General features: G+C 36.0%; 1 protein-coding gene across 2 annotated transcripts in view; it reads right to left on the bottom strand.

Moving 5' to 3' along the window:
* Positions 1-12,543: 12,543 nt before the first annotated feature.
* EGLN1 (egl-9 family hypoxia inducible factor 1) overlaps positions 12,544-16,600 on the bottom strand; it is a 62,230-nt gene continuing 58,173 nt past the window's right edge. For both annotated transcript variants that reach the window (XM_051993608.1, XM_051993609.1), the window contains 2 exons: positions 16,085-16,152; positions 12,544-15,088 (listed from right to left, as the gene is read on the bottom strand). In XM_051993608.1, the coding sequence (XP_051849568.1) occupies positions 15,024-15,088; positions 16,085-16,152 (133 nt within the window). In that variant the 3' untranslated portion in view covers positions 12,544-15,023. The remainder of the gene's footprint in view (positions 15,089-16,084; positions 16,153-16,600) is intronic.

Below are 16,600 nucleotides of genomic sequence, written 5' to 3'. Positions count from 1 at the left end.
AAGCAGTCCTTTATATGTTGGATATGTTGCAGTATATCCTAGATACAATATATGTTTGCAGAACCGAACAGTTCTCTTGTTGCATAGGGAGAATTGGATTCAGAAGGTATAAATAACCCGGGAAGAAAAACAAAAATGCAGATAGTTCACATTCGTTTCCCAGTGTTCTTTCTTTGGGTGTAGCTGCTTTTGTCCGTCATTTATCAATTGAAACTCAGGTCTCCTTGGTCAGACTCGTATTTCACAAGATACACTCCATCTGCCCCTGTCCCGGGCAGGAGAGGCAGCCAGAGCCCGGCAAATGGAGGTCCAGGAAGGCCTGGGTTTGAGTGCCGCAGGACTCTCGAACTGCCAAGAAGTAGCTGAGCTGCTGTTAGAGAGGGTCCCCTTCCTGCTGTTCTCTGTGGCGGTAAAAACTTGTCCTTCCATCCCTTCTGCAGTCTTCAGATCATCTCCTGCCCCTCCAAGGGGAGCATCCCTCCCCGTGTTTGGATCTGAGCTTGGCCGTCTCCTGTCATTTATTTCTGGCCGTTAGGGGGCGCAGCGGGCAGCGCTGGGCTAGGAGTCAAGAAGACAGGAGTTTAAATCTCAGGATGTGGGCAGTATGACCCCGGACAAGTCACCCCATCCCGTTTGTCTCAGCTTCCTCAGCTGTAAAATGAGCCGCAGAAGGAAACGGCGAACGTTGATGGCATCTTTAAGCAGGAAACTCCAAGGAGTCACAACTAAACAACCTCAAAAATCTCTGGCGTTCCAGCCCTACGTTCCTAACTTGCTGTTAGATGGCTCCACTTGGAGGTCCTGTAGACATATATTCTCATCTCCCCGAGCCCTTCCCTGGTCTAAACTTCATCATCCCCGCTCTGGGCTTTTGGGAAAACATCTTTCTTGGTCTCCTTGCTTCTCATCTCTTCCCCTCGTTCTGTTGGTTTTCACGCATTTTTTTGTCCCTCTCTCTCCTACCCCCCTTTTTTCTTGACAGAGCTATTTCCTCCTCCAGCTCATTTTACAGATGAGGAAACGGAGGCAGGTAGAGCTTAGTGGCTTGCCCAGGTCACACAACTATTGAGTGTCCAAGGCCAGATTAGAACTCAGGAACAGGAGTCTTCCTGACCCCAGAGGCTGCCCTCTTCTCTTCCACTCCATTAAGTGCAGGTCTGACCATGTCACCTATCCTTTAGTACCTTTAGGAGTTACCCTCTTTTCTTTAGGATATATAATACAAACACTTAGCATTCAAGGTTCATGGAAATCTTTCCATAGCCTATCTTTTCGCCATCTCTCCCATTATGCCGCTTCTAGTACTCTGTGTTCCAGTCAACCTGTAATACCAGTCCAAGGTTTTCTTTCCCTTAAGTGTCAGGTAACCCAGCCTCTGCCTTCCTGATTCTCCAATGTTGTTTGCTACTCTATACATAGTGTATCCCTTCAGTGCCAGAAGGCAGCAAGTTTCAATTTTTGTGCACAGTAGATGCTTTTTATGTGTGTGTTGAAGAGATCTCAGGAACCATAAAGAAATTAGGTGTATTTGCTAGCTTTCATTAACAAAAGCTATCCTAACCAGTGGTGCTGGTTGCCTGGTGAGCTATTTATTGTGAAACGAATTTAGAAGTTTCAAGTAATTGTTAGATAAAATTATGATTGACTTTTTTCTCAGTAATTTAAAAAAAACATGTTTCAAATATTAATGACAGTGAAGAGTGGAAATGAAAAATAGTTTAAAATATTTTTTGAATTAAGCCATCCATAGTAAATATTTCATGTACTAATTTTATATAATTTTTTCTAGTTATACCAAAATATTTTCAAAGAAATGTCATTTAGGGGTGCCACTTATATTCAGGTTATTTAAAATGTACTAAGATCAATAAATCAATTAAACATATGTACAGTAATTTTTTTAATCCCTTTGCTGCTAATTTCCATATTTTAGGAATAAGAAAATGGATCCTATATAACAAGTTAATTACTTATATTGGAGGAAAAAACAGGAGAACAAGAACAATGCTTTTTTTTTATACTTTATTAATCTTGGTAGATGAACTAGCCTGAATTCGGGTCCCCAATGTTTAGCAGTGCTTGACCAGTGATAAGTGCTTAATAAAAGCTAAACAGTGAGTACCAATTACATGCACACAAAAGTCCCTACCCTCAAGGAGTTTACATTCCAATAAAGGAAGACCCAGAAAGAAAAGGGGTTTTGGACTGGGAAGTCAGAGATAAATGGTGATTTCCCTACTACTTCAATTCCCTTACTGGGAATGATAGTATGAATTTTATTCCTGTTCTCAGAGCTGGAAGAGAGAGGGAAGATGACATCTATTGGCATATCATGGAGATGTAAAAATAAGTATATTTCATAAGGTTGACACCTAAAAACATCTTTGAAAGGTTTTTCAGCCTTTCCCCATTAGAGTATTTTGCTCAAGTTATTTTATGTTATGAGATAGATGATGGTGGGACAGCTTTGGAATCAGAAGAGCTGATTGAATCCACAGATAACTTCCCCCTCTCATCTTCTGAAATATTCTGTGTCAAAGGCACCACCACACTTCCAGTCTCAAAACCTCCTTTTCCCCCTTTCCAATCTATCCTTCACTCAGTTGCCTGGGGTGACTTTCATTTAACACAAGTCTGAATATATCAGCTCCTTTCCCAATTTAATAATTCTAGTGACTCCTTACGACTTTCAGAATCAAATATTGTGTTCTATATTTCAAATAAATGTTCTGTTTGGGAATTAAAGAACTTTAAAACCTAGTTCTAATCTATCTTTTCTGTTTTATTACACATTATTGCCTGTGGACTTCCCCTCCCCCTTATATGATCATTCAGCTAAACTAGCTTTCCTACTATTCATTTACAAAACTCCTATATCCCACTGGTTTCCTTTTCTTTCCCCACCAGACTTGGAATTTACTCCCTACTCACCTATCTCTTCAAATATTCATCTTCAAAATTCACCTCAAATGCAATCTACATGAAGTCTTTTCATATCCACCTACTTGTTACATCTACCTTTTCCAACAAAAATCACCTTGTATCTATTACATAGATACATGACAAATATGCACATGTTGTCTTCCCTGGCTAGAATGTAATCTCCTCAAGAGCAAGGATCCTTTTATTTTTCAGTCAACCAATAGGCATTTTTAAGTGTCTCCTTTTTTAAGTGTACTAAGCACTGTGCGAAGCATGGGGGATACAATGAAAGACAACACGGTCCCTGCTCTCAGTATGAGACAATATACAAATAGCTATGGATAAATAAGGCCTATGTAGGAGAAATTGGAGAGAATCCTAAAGAGAAGGCATTAGCTTCAAGGGGATCAGAAAAGGCTCCTTGCAGAATGAGTTTTAGAGGAAGCCAAGGATTCCTTCCCTGAAAATTGAGAGGAAAGGGATTAATTATAGCCTTGCCTCTTAACTGCATGGCCAGGGGCAAGTTAAGTCATTTAGGCAGCTAAGATTTAAAGTAATAGAAATATTGCTTATCTGTATCAGGTGAGATTTCCATGTTAGAATTTCTTGAGACTATTAAAATGACTAGTTCAGGCAAAAATTAAAAGGCTGGTATCTTGTTTATTTATTACACTTGATTGAGAAATGTAGGGAGGCCTCTAAAGCTATGGTTTAATTCTCACATATGCTGACTAGTGCCTGCTTTTGTATTGTACACTGACACTAGTCTAGAGATCTCTTTAGTTTAATATTAAATTGAATGAAGCCAAAGAAAAAAGGCAACAAGTAATGTCTATTTACATAGACATTATAGATACATATAATACAATACAAAAGATACATATAATGTCTATGTATCTATTTAGACTTGGTATAAATAGAAGTAATTTACCCATTGCCCTTTCTCCATCCCCCTACTTTTATCCCCATCAGAAGCTTAGTGCTTCTGGGAATGAAAGATTCATGTATGAGCCTTCAGTTCCCTCTATCAGTGAAATCGTAAGTCCTGAACTTGTCGTGAATTGTATCCTGGCTAGTCCCTACACTATTGTTTGAGTTCCTTCTTGCATACTTACAAGGTGTTCTTCCAGTTACCAACAGACATTCACAAGCTGTCCTTCGGCCTGGAATGTACTCCCTCCTTTCTAGTTAAGCCATACTGCTTCTTAAAGATCAGTTTGAGTGCTATATATTTCTTCCATGAAATCTTTTTCCATGTCTCCAGTGGGAAGTTTTCTCTCCCTTCAAATTTTCCCAGATCACTTTGGATCTTTCCTTTGTCCCCACTCTATCTTAAACTATATTTACGTAAAATTGTATTTCTTGTGATGGAATAAAAAATTCCTAGAGATTGTGGTGGTGGTAGGTATTTTTTTCCCCTTGATATTCCCAGCTTAGCAGTATTTTGCACAGTTAAATATTTATTGTTCTGAATCATAGATAGTGATACTCATCAGTAAAACTCAAGAGTTTGTTCAGGATGCTTTGAATTGATATTAATATATTACTGTCTGTATGTTATGTAGATGTGGTCTAGGTAGAGGGACTTTTTACCGTTTCTCTTTACCTTCACCCCTAAAGTGCTGCATTTTAGAGGGACAAAACAGGAGCTATACTGGACCTGGAGCTAAGAAGACCCGAATTCAAGCCCAGTTTTATTAGCTATGTGACTTTAGGGAAGCCACAACCTCCACCTATTTCTTAATCTGCAAAATATGGCTGATAAGAGTGACTACTTTCCAAGGATTAAATAATATTTAGAAAGCACTTAACACAATGCCCAACACATACTAGTCACTATATAAATGTCAATTATTATCAAAACTAAGTATGAAAAAACCTTAGTAAAGTTCTTTCTTCCTAAAAATGTTTAAGAAATTGACTATTCTTTAAAGAAAGGAGTCTCCAATTAGTAAGCCAAATCTTGATCTTAAGAAATAAGATTTGCCAGCAGGTCTGAAAACCTTCCCTAGTAAATTTACAAAAAAAAAAAAAAAAATAGCATATAAATTGGAAAACTGAGAAATACTTCAAAGTACACATGAAAAAACTGGTGAACAGCCTACGTAAATAATATGTAATTCTTGATTAAAGCTTTAGCTGCTGTCCATTCAAACATTAATACTTTATTTTTTTGATGGGGGGGAGGTATAATCCATAAATATTTGAAAAATAAAAGGATTGGAAATATTAATGGTACTCACACTCATGGGATTTCAATTAGATGTGCCATTACCATTAACTTAAGAGCCACCAATTTTTCTTTTGCCCAGTCTAACCCTATATTTTAATATAGCTGTTGGTGTCCTGGAGGTATTGGAGGGAACATTTCTATAAGCATCCTTGAATTAGGCCTACTGAAATGTGTAAAACTTCAGTTTAACACTAGGTGGTGCTCTTAGGAAGTTATTTTTCTCTTAAGAGGAAACGCAAAATGTCACTAAATGCCAAGAATCAGAAAAAGAATGATTGGTTATGACCCTTAGAAAAGAAAGCACAGGTCAGTCTCAAATCTTAAGAAGGGGAAAAGCAAGCTGATAGTCATGTGCTTGTCGAAACAGACAAGGGAAAGAAGCTTCTGACCAGATCTTGATCTTTTCACCTTTGTTAAAATAAAGGCACTCTATCTTGTAACGATGCAAAGCAATGATAAAGCCCAGTAGGAAATTTTCCATATTAGACAAGAACTGGACTTTCCTATTTTCATATTTATAGTACTTTATTTCAAACTTTTTCCCCTCTATTTGCTTCCTAATCTTTTTTAGGTCAAACTAAAAGGATAGGAATCTTCCTTCTCCATTTCTACACCATTTGCACAGAGTGCAAGGTACCATATGAATTTTGAAACAAGAAAAAAAGTTCCCATCCATCTCAGGCCTTCAAAATAATTCCAAAATACTGGATTCTCTAAATATCTTTGGAAATAACTACTGTTCTGCATTGGAAATGTGTTTCATCTACCACAAAGAGATAAGCAGTATTTGCAAATAGCTTGATATAGCTGGATAGAGCAGTGACATTGGAGTCAGGGGCTTTAACTCATCTCCTACCTCAGATAGCTCATTATCTATTTAACCATGGGAAAGTCATTTAACCTCCCTGTACTCGTTTCCTCACCTGTAAAATAAGGAAATAGGAGCTGACGTACCACTACACACCTGTCAGATTGGCTAGAATGACAGGGAAAGACAATGCGGAATGTTGGAGGGGATGTGGGAAAACAGGGACACTGATACATTGTTGGTGGAATTGTGAACACATCCAGCCATTCTGGAGAGTGATTTGGAACTATGCTCAAAAAGTTATCAAACTGTGCATACCCTTTGATCCAGCAGTGTTTCTATTGGGCTTATACCCCAAAGAGATACTAAAGAAGGGAAAGGGACCTGTATGTGCCAAAATGTTTGTGGCAGCCCTGTTTGTTGTGGCTAGAAGCTGGAAAATGAATAGATGCCCATCAATTGGAGAATGGTTGAGTAAATTGTGGTATATGAATGTTATGAAATATTATTGTTCTTTGAGAAATGACCAACAGAATGAATACAGAGAGGACTGGCGAGACTTACATGAACTGATGCTAAGTGAAATGAGCAGAACCAGGAGATCATTATATACCTCAACAACGATACTGTTTGAGGATGTATTCTGATGGAAGTGGATCTCTTCGATAAAGAGAGCTAATTAAGTTCCAATTGATCAAGGATGGACAGAAGCAGCTACACCCAAAGAAAGAACACGGGGAAATGAATATAAACTGCTTGCATTTTTGTTTTTCTTCCCAGGTTATTTATACCTTCTGAATCCAATCCTCCCTGTGCAACAAGAGAACTGTTCGGTTCTGCACACATATATTGTATCTAGGATATACTGTAACCTATTTAACATGTAAAGGACTGCTTGCCATCTGGGCGAGGGGATGGAGGGAGGGAGGGGAAAAATCGGAACAGAAGTGAGTGCAAGGGATAATGTTGTAAAAAATTACCCTGGCATGGGTTCTGTCAATAAAAAGTTAAAAAAAAAAAAAAGGAAATAGGAGCTGATGGCTTAAAGTGCTTTCCAACTCTGAAATATAATTCTACCTAAGAGATGTTATCAAATGTTGATATAGATATACAGATGGTTTTGTTCAGTGTTACTTAACTGCCACTGCCTCTACAAAATGGTCTGAAGTATAAGAATTCCATCTTCTATAGCCCTTTTCTCTAAGAAGGCCATACTGCTGCCTTAAGTGTCCAGCCATGCCCCTTGATATACTCTTCCTTCCCCATTAAAGAGCTTGCACTCATTCTGCCCAGTATTGCCATTAATGTTAGGCATGTTATATTGAGCCCTCTATATTTTGTGAATTATAACAGCCTTTCTGAATTAGTGTGAGGTAGTGGCAAAAACATTTTCAGAGTCCTAAAAATTCTGTTTACTATGTGACTGATCCTGAAAAAAAATCACAACTTTCCTGGGTCTGTTTTCTCATTTGCAAAATAAGAAAACTGAATTGCATTAAAACCTCTATGCTTCCTTTGATCTCTTAAATCTATGATCCTGTATGTAATGATGATGTGCCTTTAAGAAGCAATAACATGAGAAACACGATTTAGTACTTGTAAAATTTTGATGTAATCCATTACACTGAATTTCACTTAGTTTTCCTACCATACCATAACAGGTTTAGAAGCCTACCTTAAAGTTAGGGAGACCTGGTTTCATATCCTGCTGATTCAGACTGTCTAACCTTGGACAAATAGAGGCAGCTAAGTGGCCTAGTGCCTACAGTAAGCCAGGCCTGGTGTCAGGAAGACTCATCTTCCTGAGTTCAAATCTGGTCTTAATCATTTACCAGCTGTGTGACTCTGAACATGTCCCTTAATCCTATTTGCCTCAGTTTCCTCCTCTATCAAATGAGCTACAGAAGGAAATGATAAAACAGTATAGTAGTATCTTTGCCAAGAAAATCCTAAATGTGGTCACACATATGACTGAACTACAAAAAAACTTAGGATATCATTTAATCTTTAAGTGCTTCAAGCAACTCTTAAGTGTTCCATTCCAGAAGAGCAGCCTATTTTCATTAGTAGAGGGAGTTTTCCCTCCTTGGAGTTTAGATGAAACCACACCAGGCACTTGTTATCTACTGAATGTATATACATACACGCATACCTGACCACAGAGACAGTTACTTGGGGTTGGGAAGGTTGGCTGGTTTTGTGGAGGGTTTTTTTTTTTTTTAATTTCAGTAAAATTTTTGTACTTACATAGCTGATGTACAGTAAGAATTTGCATTTGAAAAGTTGCTTCCAGACAATGACTCAGTGGATCACACGAGCTCCACAACTATCTTAAAATAAATCATCTCCCATTTTTCAAACTAAAATACCTTAATAGGGAAGATAAATGACCAGCTGATCACATGGAAATTCTACAATAAGGCCAGAAACTGTGAAAGTTTCTGTCCATATCTTTATTAGACTTTTCGTTTAGACTCCAAAGTGTTAAACTGAATTTCAAAAGCACTGATCCAAGGGAATTATTACTTAACAACCCTGTGATGTTTATGAAGGTCTAAAAATCTCAAAAAAGGCTTAACTGCATAAAGAATACACATATTAGAGACTTATGAATCATCTAAGTGATTTCCCTTAAGATCATTTCTATGTAGTGAAAAACTACCAACCTGACTCCACCTCTAGGTTTGCTATAATAAAAATCCTATTACTGATAAGAGCAGCTATGAACATCATGTTCCCATCGCTCTGCCTCTTCAGGAATACCAAATACAAAGTTATCTGGGTCACAGCCATAAGGACTGTTTCCACTCTATCTTAACAAGTTAACAAACACTTATTAAATACCTACTACATTAACACATATGTATTAATTACTGGAGATAAAAAGAGAGGCCAAAAAACAGTTCCTAATCAAGCAACATGCAAATAACTATGTACAGCAAGTTCTATGTAGGAAAAAATCAATGGTAATCTTAGTGATGGCACTACCAATAAAAGAAAGCAGGAAAGGCTGCTTGCAGATGATGATAATGTAGCTAAGGCTAACAGGAATGCGGGAGGGAGAGGCAAGGAGAAAAGGAATGCCAGGCAAGATGTCAATGAAAAGGCAGAGTGACAAAATAAAATATCTTATTTGAAGGGGAAAAAAGGGGAAAAGATCTTAAGTGAAGGGGTATAATGTGTAATAAGAATGGAGGTTGGAAGAGGACAGATAAAGGGCTTTCAAAGCCAGAGGATTTTGCATTTGAACCTGTAGTAAATAAGGAGCCACTGGAATTTATAGAAGAGGGACGGTTAGACCTGCACTTTAGAAAGATCATTTTAATAGCTCAGTGGATAGCAGGGAAAGGGGGAAGGGGGATTTGAGCGGGAGGAAAATTTGTAACAGGCTAAGAGCAGCGTCTAAAGAATGGAGGTATCTATCAAGCAATATATTGATGGAATTTGGCAACAGACTGTAGTGGGGTAGCAAGTGTATAAGCCTCGGTGCCTGGGGGAATGATGGTACCCTGTTTAGTAACAGAAGTTTAGAAGAGAAGACAGTTTGGGGAAAAAATAAAATGTGTTCAATATTGGACATGATTAGTTTAAGATGTCCATGAAAGTCCATTTTACAGTTGAGGAAACTAAAGGTTATGTAATTTGATCAGGAATTCTTAAACATCTATTTCAGTCTCCTGTTACAGCAGCAAAAGTTCCTGTGACAGACTATGATTTCTGTAATGATTAGATTATGTACAACTCTCCAAGATTAAACTCCCTATGGGAAAACTGCTCAGTTCTGAGAAGTGTGAAAAAAAGATGCTTTTTATAATACTACAGTTGAGAAATACAACCCAGAAAAACTCCCCTTGATCTTTTTTACATTTTTTTTTTTGACAGTGATATATAGTTTAGAGAAAATGGGACCTCTAGTCCACTAAATTTATAGAACAGATAAATGAGGCCCCAAATGATATGGGTATTTTGTAACAGAAGCCAAAGATATGACTGGCCTTAGGACTTTATCTTCCAAGAGTAAGCACAGAATTTTTTTCTATGCCTTAATCTGTTGCTGATATGAGACTCTTAAGGTGAAAAGGGAGAGCCAGCCACCTTTGGGAGAAAGACTACTAAATTCTGAAATGTCAATAACAGTACATCAAGCTGCAAGGACTTCACATTTGTTTTCTTGTACACAGAAAACTATTATAAACTAGAGTTACTTATACAAATTGCTTGAAGCTCTAGTTTTTAATATCTGTTTATATCATTGTTTGTGTGATGAGTAATGGAAAGTTGTTACATTTAAATTAACAGGATATAAAGCTCTTAACCACTACTTGTGGTCATTATTGGTTTCAATTTAGGTATAGGCTAATCCCTAATCTATTGAAATAAATGTTAATATGTTCAGAAAACACATTGTAATGAAACCAATCTTCCTTATTTAAGACTGCCAGCAATGCTGTCCAAGAAATTCAAGAGTAGTCTGATAATGTTTTTCCCCTTTCCCTTACTCCTTATACTGCATTTTAAGTCTAATAAATTTCATTTCAATATACTGAAAAAAATGTTATTGGTTATGTATTTACTGGTAAGGAAATGGATTAAAAAAAAAAGTCTTGCCCATTTTTAATGACCTATTAAAAGCCTCAAAAGTTATCACCGATTTTGGTTTGTTATTTTAAATAGGAAAATCTATAAAAGTGTTTTAAAAAATCAACTGAGAATGAAGGCTCACTAGGACCATCCATGTAGCTGGAACACCAAGTTTTTCTCTCTCCAGTGCAACTGGTATTAGAGGAACAAGTGTGTCTCTTTTCCCCTCTAAATATTTTGTGAAGCAGCCCCCCCTGTTGTGATATAGGAGCCACCTGCTAGTGGCTCCTGGAGGTCTAATTCAGACCTGTAGAATGGTTTTCTTCATGTGAGAGGATGATGACGACGATACAAGGAGACTGAGAGGCAGTAGCTGTTCTCTGACCTCTCTCCTCTTCCCTCTTGCCTCCAATTTATTTCATTCCCAATCCACAAGGAATATCTGTGAAGGCTGCTTTGCAGTTCCTTCAAGTATCATGATTCACAGCTGTGGAGGCTCTTGGAGAATTAACATGCCCCATCACTTAGGCATGGTGCCATTAATCTGAATAACCTAATTCAGCTGATCCCAACGGTGGTCATGATGAGACTTAAGAGACAACTGAGAAACAGATTAGGATGCTCTTCCAAGCCTCTAGCCCCTTGGATGGGTGACTTGTGAAATAAGAATGCAGGAAAGTAAATACCAAGCAGTGTGACATGTCATTGTGAACTACCATAAAACTGGGAAGAGAGTTACAAGCGAAGCTTGGCTCTCCTGGACCATTGGAAGCTCTCTATTGGATAAAGTCAGAGCAGAACCAATACAATTAAAAGGCTTCAGAAATAGAGATGTGCGGTTTTTGAACTGTGACACAGGCGCCAAGAATTGTGGAAGATGTACTATTCTTCTGGGAAAGAGAAGAGAAGCTACCTTCCAGGAGCAGAAAAACTACAAGCACTCTGGGCTGGAGGCTGAACAGTACAAGGTAGGACAAGGATCTACAGTGGGTCAAGGACCTGTGACATTTGTTGCGAGGGAAGAAGAATTTCAGGAAGTATGGGCTATAGAAAAGAAACACTGCATAAAATATCAGAGAAGAGCAAGAAACCCAAGGAAGATTAACAACTGCCAGAAACCCCTGACTAGAGTCTTATGAAGGGCAGTACCTAAATAAGTGGAAAAGTTGCTCAGGGTTATATACATTTTCTAAGGTCTTTTGTAATATGGATTCTATTTGTTTCCCTTAACTTATAAACTTATTCATAATTGGGGGACTTGTCAATTTGTATTACTAAAGGAAGCTGTGGGGAGGAGGGTCTCCAATAACTAAGTTCCCAGATTAGTAATTATCTAATGAGAGCAATAAATGAGAAGTTTTTCAAAGTATCCTTTCTATCAAGAGGAAGTCTTATTATTAAAATTTGTCAAGGACTCGTTAGTCCTTCAGAAATCCACAATACAAATTCATACCACAAAATCAAAAAAAAAAAAAAATCTGAAAATATGGCTTGTCCATGCAACCTAACTCTTACTTGGTAATAGGTAAGTAAATCTGAAGTAGTTTTATATTTTAAAGTGTACTATGGAGCACCAAGAAACAAATGTTTTAAAAAAATATTATCTAATAATTATAAAAATCTTGTGAAAAAGCCAAAGATAATTTTGCTTTCAAAGAAAAACAAACATTTAAGTATCCAAACATTATGCCTGTAGACTCCTTTTCCTTCAAACATAAAGCTTTAGAAATATTACCCCATGGGGTGGGTTTCTACTAATATACTACTCTTTAAAGTATTTCCTGTTATCCAACCTTCAAAAATGAAAAACAAAACAAAAAACACTAGAGACTAAATTTACAAATAATAATACAAGTAATTGGACTAAGTCCAAAAAGGCAATACAGCAATATAAACACCTATAAACTATATCATGAAATAAGTGTACTGGCAAGAAAGTCATTAGGATGATACAGTCTTTTAAAAATAACAAAATGACTTTTGAAAATAAACCACCATATAGTTTTCCAAGAACCTTTATACATCCGTTTAATTAGATTAGCTTTACAAGCAATTTGCGAGCTCGTTCATAATGAAACACTGCTTTTCAAATTACATGACTCTATAGGCAATTTGTAAATGAGTCCTGAAATTCTTTGCCTATTATAAAGGTCTGTGTTTCACAGCTGGTTAATATCATGAATAAAAATAGTATTTTGAAGTTTTATCTTTAACCAGGATTAAACACAAACAGGTCATGAAAATATTTTTTAAAGTCCTACTTAGTGACAAGTTAACTGTCCCACTACCATGAAATTTTAAGATAGTGAAAATATGGTTGCCCTGAATTGTTGATGTTTTCCTAATGATTTATAAAAATGATGGCGCATACTTTAAAAAAAATACACATCTGTGTTAAATCTGTCTGGCAAGCACTACACAAGAGATCAGATTTTGGTACTTTGCATATCTGCATAAGTATACATTTGAATTACAAAGGGGCTCACAAATTAAAGGCCTTTTCTGTACACATATCTAAAAAATAAAATTCAAACATACCTCCCATCAATATAATATGACTTCTGATAAACCTAAAAAAAAAAAGTAGTGCTTTATAATTGTGGCTTAATGCAATGCACTGCACTGCACACCAGACCAGATGGCAAAAACAACTTGCACTCCTGGATCAGGCTGGCAGAGGCACTTACAGAGAAGGTGTTGGGTCAAATTTATGGAAAGGGAGGGAGGGAAGAGGACAAAATGGAATACATTTGGTTAAAAACAACAATAATTCTGAGTACAAGCTAGAATTCTTTCTGCAGTTCCCCCAAGTAAGATTACAATACTGAATGTTTACCACCACCCCAACTTCCCACTGTCAGTTTCACTAAACAATTAAATTTTTTTCATGTTTTACATGAACAATAGCAATCTTTTAATAAAAATTACTGAGCTTTCCATAGAAAAGGTTTCTAATTGAATACAAACTATACAGATGCTAAAATTGTCATAAGTTGAAATATATACAGAAATATTTCTGTACACTCACATTGTTTTGGCAAAGGAAATCAAGGACAGAGATAGAAAACTTAAATGGGCAGGTGTGTACCCATAATTTGAGAGTGGATACGGCCCTGTGGATTTTGCTAATGAGCATAGGAAAACATTTAAGTCCAAGATACCTATCCCAATTCATTCTTTAAATAATAGAAGTTTGGGGAGGTCTTGTGTGATTTAGTAACATTCCCTCTCTTTCTGAAAAGTAAAAAAAGAACACCAAAACAAAACCAAAGCATTTCGACTTTCTTACTAAATGTACATCTTTTTTGTTACTGATCAAAAGGCCAATGTTCTGTTTTAGGAATTCTTCAACAGAACAAGAATCTGAAGATTCATGCAACATTAAGCCTGTTATGATGCATTTCAGTCTTACTGTCCACATCATTTGTTCTTGATACTGTATAACAGAACCAAGGTGCTACTGATCTGCAGATCAGATGGGACACTTAATAGGAAGAAAATTTGGATAAATCTAAAAGTTTTTAGGAATTGAAGACATAGAAGAAATTTCAGGGTATATCTGAAAGTCTAAGAAAGCCCTTTTTTTTTTTTTTTTTTTAAATCTTAGGAACTTGATGCTATGTCCCCAAAGCCAAGGATAACCTGGATATATAACCTGGATATAGCCTCAAGCTCAGTGCCAGTCATTTTATTATTGTTGTTGTTTTAAAATTTTAACTTAAAAAGATAAAGCCCTTCCCACTCTGGATTTAACTTGTAAAACATGAGCTAAAATAAAATAACTGATAGTAGAAGAGTGATTTTTTTTCCTGTTAAATTTAATTAAGGACAAAGTAAAAAAATACAGTAGCAATCTTTAAGAGTTCAAATTAGTTTAAGATATGACTACAAAAGAATCTGATTTTTAGCTGGTAATTAAAGTGCTCCTTTTCTGACTTTAAATGTAAAGTAAATTAAAGTGATCTTCAATTACTGGCAACTATCATTAAATTAGGTCTTTCAAGGGCAAAGGATAACAATATGAAGAGGTTTACAAAAATAGATTGATGCTATTTTTGGAGAATAATACTGTAATTTGTACTCAATTCATTTTGATAAACTGTACCTGGTCATATAAAAATTACCCCAAATTCAAATTTGACTATATAAAAAAGAGAGAGATGAATTGGATTCAGATGGATGACAGGTCTGGCAAAATATAATAATGAAAAAATTCTATGTAGGGCACTTATTTTATGTCCAGATGTATATGTCATTTTTAATTGCTTATATTCTTCAAATAAGCAGTCACAGGTTTGGAGTCAGTCACACAGTACAATGCCACAGCAGTCAAAATCTTCTTTTTGATGCAACACAAAAATGTTGTTTTGGTTTCCATATTAAAATGCTGATTTGTTGTCTATTTTCCTTTATCCCATTTATTCAAGTTCACAAGTTAATAAACAGCATTGATGTAGGTGTGTTGCTGGATCAAAGACTCTATAAAACATCTTTCCCAATTGAATCAGAAGGTTTATTAAGTTCAACCCTCACACCTTTTTCACCTGCAGAGAGAAAAAGAAAGTATCTCAGTAAAAAAAAAGAAAAAAAAAAAAAAGCAACCACATTTTACACCTGGCTCAAGAGTTACTTCTTTACATTTTATTCCTCAGTCACATGATGGCAAAATCTAACTTTGCAATCATTAACTGAAAAAACATTATTTGTTCTTCAGAATATTACCTCCAGCACAATCAAGTCTAGGGGCTTCTAGGCTTCATTAATTAATGAACCTTTAAGATAGCAATAATATCAAAATATCAAAAGCCCTGGATTTAGAATCAGGTGCCCTAGGTTCAAATCATACTTTTGTAACCTACTCGGTAGACTTAGCTTCTTCATATAATTAGAGGAGATGAACTAAATTTATGTCCCTATTGGTCTATTTACTGGCTCTAAATGCTACCTTTTTTTTGAATGAATGCATGCTAGCAAAAAGTCCTTCATCCTAATAAAATTAACTTCTGCAAACGACTTGAGTAAAACACAAAAATGGCAGGAAGATCAGAATTGCTAAATATTTATCAGTATGAAAATCACCATGAAGTTAATAATAGATGTAGTTTCTCATAACTAAAAGAGAACAAGCTTTTCTGAGTATTCTTTGAAATTAGAATGAAGTGATCCACTAAACCATACAGAAAAAGGCAAAGAAGTTATAGATGTTATTACTACTGCTATAAAAGAAACAACCCAAAACTCTGAAGTGAACCAAAAGAATATATCTTCATAACAAAAGCCTAATTATTTTCAGTCATAAATTGATTTTTATGTACATCTAATAAATACAAACTCTAACGGTTAAATTGAAATGCTGAAAGCAAGAACTGTTCCGATTAGCCAAAGACCTCTTTGCTATTGACATGAGAATTCCCCTTTTAAATAAGAGAATGTAAAACTTCAGGAAAATAAGTAATATTTTTCTTTGGCCTGGGTCTATTTTTGGAAATCACTAAGAAGAAAAGTTTTAGTTTTTAATACACACCCAAAGTGATTATTACCTGTTAGATATTTTACTTTAGCTCGTGCCCTCTCATCTGCATCAAAATACCACACTGTAATTGCGTACCTAGAAGAAAATTTAAAAGAAAGGAAAAAAATGTGCCGTCAAATGAGATAATGGAAAATGAATGAAACTATGCAGTGATACACAAAATGTTAAGGCTGGGGACAGGCAGTGGAGATACACCTCAGCAATGTAAAATTCTACTTTAACTGTTTTAAATATTTTATCTAACTATATTTTAGTATTTTATCTAAGAATAAATTTTGAGTACAATAAACACTCACTTGTACAGCAATTTGATTCATTCATGTACATAGCTGAGAACTTATAAGCAAAAAAGCCCTCAGAACAACGAACATAAATGTCATTAAATCCATGTTATTAATGCTACATCTTTACAGAAAACCCCTCAGGTCTCACATATTGGATGTATAATTTTAATAAACTTAGGTTATCTGGAAAATATTAATTGGTTAGTTAATTGATCAATTGATTAAAAGCAAAATCAGAG

This window comes from Antechinus flavipes, chromosome 4, assembly GCF_016432865.1.
Source record: "Antechinus flavipes isolate AdamAnt ecotype Samford, QLD, Australia chromosome 4, AdamAnt_v2, whole genome shotgun sequence".
NCBI classification, from domain to species: domain Eukaryota; kingdom Metazoa; phylum Chordata; class Mammalia; order Dasyuromorphia; family Dasyuridae; genus Antechinus; species Antechinus flavipes.
The sequence above is the reverse complement of the archived record's forward strand: the minus strand, read 5'-3'. Positions and strand labels throughout refer to the sequence as shown.